This window comes from Centruroides vittatus, unplaced genomic scaffold (genome assembly GCF_030686945.1).
Source record: "Centruroides vittatus isolate TY-2023 unplaced genomic scaffold, ASM3068694v2 contig_567, whole genome shotgun sequence".
Taxonomy (NCBI): Eukaryota; Metazoa; Arthropoda; class Arachnida; order Scorpiones; family Buthidae; genus Centruroides; species Centruroides vittatus.
In genome coordinates this window covers 69,066-75,838 of record NW_027122338.1, presented here as the reverse complement: position 1 = coordinate 75,838, position 6,773 = coordinate 69,066, and the positions used below count along the sequence as shown (strand labels likewise).

The window sequence follows — 6,773 nt, the reverse complement described above, 5'->3', positions numbered from 1 at the left end:
ACGAAATAATGTAATAATAATCTGACAGCAAAAAGAATTTTTCACAGAAATTCTGCCTTTATCTCCCGTTGTTTTTCCAACCGATTATTGCGTAAGCCTGGCGATATCGACGGCTTTTGAAGAGAAAAAGAAACCTTTCTGTTAGTATTTATCGATTTAACGACATATAAATGCTTATGACCCCGATATAAGGAATTGGATAAGTAGCCATGTCGGTGGCGCGGCCACGGACACCTTTCAGGTAATAGATTAACCCGTTTTTATTCGGTGAGAGTAACGCTTAGAGTAAGATTCCGTAACACGAGAAAAACATTAATTCATTGTTTATATCATTTCTCTTACGTCCGATTCTATCGATAATTTAATATCGATTGTATATTGTACAATTCAAATTGAAATATTTATTACGTAAACGATGCACTTCTTATTCCGGAAGTAGACGAGAATAAGCAATACTCGGGCGAAATTAAGGCTAATTAATAAACGAAACAAAGTCATTTAAATAGAGCGAGCGATTAAGTCGCCATCTTGTGATATATTTAATAATTAAAGGGAGTTCATCTGTAAGAAAAACAATTACTTGCCTGATTCTAATTATAAATATAAAAAAGCCTAAAAGTAGACTGAACAATGCGAAACAACGTGACAAAAAGGAAATAATTTGGGTCATCTGTACAATACCTTATCGGTTTCCCGGAAGGAAACATCTCCGCTCGACACCAGGATTTCTGATTTGAATTCTTAGGCCGCGACTCCACTAGCCGTAAAAGGCCGTAAAACCCCTCACCGTAAAAGCTTTTAATCACGTGACCATGATATTTTACGAATTGCTCAGGCGTAAAATATCATGGTCACGTGATTAAAAGCTTTTACGGTGAGGGGTTTTACGGCCCTTTTACGGCTAGTGTAGTCGCGGCCTTACTGGGAAGGACGCGATATCTTTTACCAAATTTGATTAACACAGAATTATAAAAACACAAAAAAGTGTGCGAGACAAGGTGCAGAAAACAGAGGATGCGGAAGAGCGGGGGTGTCTACCGAATGTCCACGAAAGGCAACAGCAGATTGCCTCTGGCGGTCCCTATTTGGGATATACGAAGAATTTTCCGTATATACGTGAATAAAATCCGGAAAACTCCTCGTTGGTGGGGTGCAATGGACTACGTGCGTATTACAAAGAGATTAAGTTTTAATAAATTTCAAAATTATTAAAATTCGGCCGATACTCGTTTAACTTTTAAAATTACGCTAGTCCAAAATCATCTCGGAAAAAAAGGGATTTTTAAGAGAAATCCCGTCTTGATGTCACATCCGTCTTTCCGACAGGTTATTGCGTCAGCGTTGCAATATCATTAAGCGTTAAAGAGAAAAGGAAACTTCCTGTCGGAGTTTATCGATTTAACGACAGAACTGCTTACCATCCCGTTATAAGGAGTTAAACGAACAAACATGTCGGTGGAGCGTCGACGGATCTGCCTCCAGGTAAGTGTTTAATGATTCGTCGTAACGTTGAGAAATTCCTCTTATACCCAGTGACGTTTGCGTTGTATAAAAGAAAAGACCTTTCGATAAGCGAGTAATGCCAAACACTAGAAGTAGACGAAAGCATTGTTTATCTTTAGTTCTTTGGATAAATTCGTATAAAACCACATTATTTGAGAAAAACCTTTCTATAATTCGAATTAAAATATTTATTAAGTACTAAAATATACACGGCGATTTCATCTTCCGACGTGAGATGTGGCAAGAGTCGACTTTCCTGTTTGCGTCATTTCGTCCTTGAACAATTGTATATTTATTTTTGGTTGAAAGAACGTTCGGATGACCGTCCGTAGGAAACAGGTAAAGTTAACTTACATTCTTATAAAAAGAATTGAAAAAGACGTAGGCCTATTTGATTCTTTCTAAAGACACGTTCCCCGTCCGTATGACGTAAATTTTCTTGTTTTTAAGACGTGAATTCGTAAGTTTTCATCCATACAGTTTACAGAATAACAAGTAAATGAAAAATTAATATTAAAATATATTTACTAGTTAAATTGTCGTGTAACGGTGTAACGGTATACATAGAAATTCCGGTGGATGTCCTATTTACATAAATCTATTTGAAGGTTTGTTTGTCGTCCGTATATGCGTGACGTAAAGTTAAGATTTTGCCCGTCAGATGGAAACAGAAATTATCGATTTTTATAAAAATATCGAAAAAAAATGGCTCGGAATTGTCGACAATTTCTACGTAAGATATCGGCAGAAGCTATTAAGGGACTATAATATAGCTGTAACGACACGTCAATATCTCGAGAAGACTTAGAAAATACTAAAGTGCTTTTTCTTACTGCCAACAGAATCCTCTTTTAGCAAACAGTACCCAGACCTTCTTCAAAATTGGCACGCGGTGAAACGTAATCCTTCTGTTCACCAATGTCGCGCCAATTACGATTAAAATCATCAGATTCCTCCTCGGTTAATCTAATTCGCGTCGGGAACACGTTAGCATTTGACGATAGACCTAATGCAGAGTGTTGCAAACTCCAAATGTGCATTTCAAGTGATTTACCTCAAGATGGACGAGACTGTATTTGTACGAAACACTCTGATGTCGATTCCGTTTCTGCTGTTTAATTGCATTTCGTCTGGCATTACCGATGACAGTTTGTAGTGTATTGCCAAGCGTTACTTTCCAGTTTATTGCATTACATAGCTCTTTGGACCTTGTGCGAAATTCTTCGATGCAGTAGTGTTTTATTTCCCGACTTTATATCGCTTTAAACAAATTACAAGCTATTGTGCGAAAAAAATCGGGCTGTAAAAACGTCCAGCAATATCTTCTAAGTATAGACTAATTTAAGTCGTTAAAATTACAGTAAAAATACCAATTAATGCCCGTTCAGACTCGTTCTTCTCGGCATTTCACCCTTTTGTAACAAATTAAATGAAAGTTTTCTTTACAGAATGCCACGGAAATAAAAGTGAAAAACCTGTTGAACCTGCTCTGGTGTATCGCTTTGGCTCAGTGTTGCACAGAGTTCTTGAGCAGATGGAGGAATGTCCCGTGTCCCAAGTTTTTTGTACGGGAAACCAGAACCGATTGTCTTCTAGGCGAAAACATTTTCGTCGTTGTTAACCTCGGCTTTCTTTTTATCGATTGCTACGGGGCGGATCCTGATCGTCGGATCTTCCGGTGTTTGCAACAAAAAGAAGACGTTGTTTTAAAAATGCGCAATTGTAATTCTCGGAATTTTAGTTTGAATGAATTTTTATCTGGACTCGCCATACGCAATCTGCAAATTGCATTTACCGCAATCGAACCGAATTATCAAACTTTGCACTTTGAAAAGCTGCCATTTGTCACAAACGTATCCCTGTACGGAATAAGAACCGCGGGATCATTTGACCTGACGCTCGATTTCCAACCCACCATCAACGCATTACTAATAAACCGCTATAATTTCACTTCCTTTACGCAGCCACCATTTAAAAACCTGACAAATCTTCCAATTTTGAGAATAGTAAATGGAACTCTTCAGCATGTTCAGGCGGAGCTACTCCAAGAGTTGAGAAATCTCAGAATATTAAGCTTGTACAATAACAGATTAAAAGAGATTCCACTTGGATTCTTTAAAAATCTCACACTGTTAAAACATCTAGATTTATCCGATAATCAGATCGAGAACTTCTCGGAAGATCTGTTCTCCGATCTCTTCAGCCTGGAAGTGCTTCGGATCAGAAACAATAAACTGACGGTTCTTCCGCAAAATTTGCTCTCCTCTCTTACTCAGCTATTTTCCCTGCAAATGAGTGGAAATACAGGAATAAGAAACTTACCCAAAGGATTTTTAAGAGGCTTGATACGATTAGAAGAACTTCGGGCATCCAGATGCTCTTTGGTAGATCTGGAGAAATCTTTATTTTCAGACACTATCTCCTTGACAGACTTATTCCTAGATTATAATAAAATTACAAGACTACCGGAAACACTGTTTAATAACACGGAATATCTGAATCGTCTGTTTATGACTGGAAATAAATTATCGACTTTGCCGCCGCGTGTATTTTCCAACTTAAAGAGACTCGGATTATTAGACTTAGCGTATAACAAACTGAACCATTTACATAAAGATATCTTTTTGCACTTATCAACACTGGCAATGTTGCGATTATCTGATAACGGTTTGTCCTCCTTGCACGACGATACACTTCTACCACTTTTGAATTTGAGGATCATCGACCTATCAAATAACAACTTTGAACGTTTATCCGCAAAATATCCTTTTGCTTCTAGCAATTATTTGCAAAGTGTAAACATCAGCAACTCGAATCTGAAGACTTTTCCTGACATTGATTGGTCGAATCACAACCTGACTGAAGTCGATCTATCCCGCAATCAACTTCGGGAAGTCACTCTACCCGTGTTTACCAGGAATCATACCAAGATATTGCTCGACCACAACAACATCTCCACCATCTACATCGACTATCGACGAAATTCTAACAGTCATCCAGTGTATAACGTCACAGAAAATGTCATCGAGTGCGACTGTCGAATCAGACAGTTCTTACGATTTCTTCACGCTGGCGAAAACGCCGTTCGCATTTTTCCAGATTCCAATATCCTGCGATGCAGTGGACATTCCGAAAAGAAACTGACAGAAATCTGGCCAATTTATAGCGTCTGTCCGCGGAAAGAGGAATGTCCTTCGTTTTGCGATTGCTACCTGACACTAGAAGAACAAACTGTAGTGGATTGTTCTCATAGAAATTTTTCTAATTTACCCGCGAATCTTCCTACAAATGCAGCATTCGTCTTTCTGAACGACAACCACATTGACAATTTGTCGGAAGTGGACGGGACTACGTGGCAAAACGTCACCCTTCTCTATCTTAGTAACAATTCTCTAACGTCACTCAACGATTGGGTCGTTCCAGGTAATCTCAGCTATTTGGCTTTAGATGGAAACAAGTTGTCGGATTTGCCCCCTTCTTTGATGATGCACGTGGAAGGTTCGTCAAACTTCAGCATCTTTCTTTCCAGAAACGAGTGGAAATGCGATTGTCACTCTGTCCATTTCAAGAAGTGGTTCACGCGAAATCTGCCTAAGATCCGTGATTCTGAGAACGTAACCTGCCAGAGAGTCAATACAGTTAACAATTCCGTAACGCATGAACAAATTCAAAGTACGCCGCTGGATGTGTTCTGTCTGAAGGAACCCGTATGGCCTTTATGGCAAGTAATCGTTCTTACAGTTTCGGTAGTGTTTGTATTGACGTTATCAGTTCTCGTAGTTGTCTATTACCATTACAGACTCGCTATATTGGCCTTTCTGTACAGTCGAGACGTGTACTTGCCGTGTTGCTACAGGGTCCTCGACGACGAGGAAAAGAAGTACGACGCTTTTGTGTGTTATAATAGTTCCGATTCAGAGTTAACCATGGAAATGGTGGATCGGCTGGAACCAACTTATCGCCTTTGTGTTCACGAACGTGATTGGTTGGCGGGTAATCCTATTAGCGAGAACATCGTGTATTCTGTGTTTAATAGTAGAAGGACGGTGATATTGTTGTCTCGACAGTTCCTGGACAGCATGTGGTTCAGTGTGGAGTTTCGTGTGGCTTACAACAAGATGATGGAAGACCAAGCTCATCGTTTGGTTCTGGTTTTGGTGGAAGAGTTAGAGAATTCCAAGGAGCTGGAGGATGATCTTCGTCGTTTGCTTTCGACGAGAACTTACTTGAAGTGGGGAGAGAAATGGTTTTGGGAAAAGTTGAAATATATTCTTCGAAAACAATAGTTGATAAAAGCACTTGGCTAGGGGAGGCAAGGGATAAGATAACGTCGTTTATTAAAAAATGGTTTTATTTGAACATTTGAACACGCTAAAAGTAATTATTTGCAATGCTATTCGAACCTACCTAAATCTTATTTCAGCACTAGCCTACGGGAGTTCTTGCTAAATCTAGTAACAATTTCTTTCTCAAATTAATTTTTAGCTTCCAGAACCCCCTGTTTATGCACATTCATCATACAAAGGCCGACAGGTCGATTTTCTGTCATCATTGACCGTATTCAAGTTTTTACCCTGCGTAAGATGCCGAAGTACCTTTCGATAGCGCACGTTGTGCAAGGCTGTGCCAGTGACGTAACTAGCGTTCGTTATATACTGCAGATGGGTAGAACAATTGCATTTCTTTAACTAATGCACCTAGTTCTATATCCTTTAGTTCGGCATTTGGCACATTTCTTCATTTCCATTGGTTTTACCAAAGTTCAGGTTCGCCGACTAAATCATTCAAATTTGTAGTAACTACAAAAACTTGTAGATTTTTTAAAAATAAATACTCATACGTCATATCAAGCATTACGTGTGGGTGCAACGTAAGCAATAAGAATGCGGACAAGCTTTCCTCAGAAAAACGCTGTTCCAGAGTCATTATTAATGAATCTATCAACGGAATAATTAATGATCTCCAAAACTCGCTAGGAATTTGTACTAGTGGATTCGCGCGATGATTCTGATGAGTTATGACTCGGGGCATATTGAAATCTGTTGCAAGATTCTCGCCGATTGTTTCAGCTTCTGCTATAACACTTCGACTTTCAACAATCGCATTTCCACGGTGTTTTCTCCCGATGTCTGTGATTTCTTAATGCGATTTGCGCATTGAAGTAAGTCCACACTTTTTGACTGAAGAGCATTTACCACCGATTGCGGGATCGCTGAATATTTTGTTACGAGACAAACACTAACAATGAATTCTTATTTTGTAGCGGCGCA

The 6,773-nt window shown here is 39.1% G+C and overlaps 1 protein-coding gene across 1 annotated transcript in view; it reads left to right on the top strand.

Annotated features, from left to right (window-relative positions):
* The first annotated feature begins 1,371 nt into the window (after window positions 1–1,371).
* The window catches only part of LOC136979011 (uncharacterized), a 46,450-nt gene continuing 41,048 nt past the window's right edge, over window positions 1,372–6,773 (top strand). Inside the window, exons 1-3 of the mRNA XM_067274890.1 lie at window positions 1,372–1,482; window positions 2,952–5,788; window positions 6,573–6,630. Of these exons, the coding sequence (XP_067130991.1) occupies window positions 1,450–1,482; window positions 2,952–5,788; window positions 6,573–6,630 (2,928 nt within the window). The 5' untranslated portion in view covers window positions 1,372–1,449. The remainder of the gene's footprint in view (window positions 1,483–2,951; window positions 5,789–6,572; window positions 6,631–6,773) is intronic.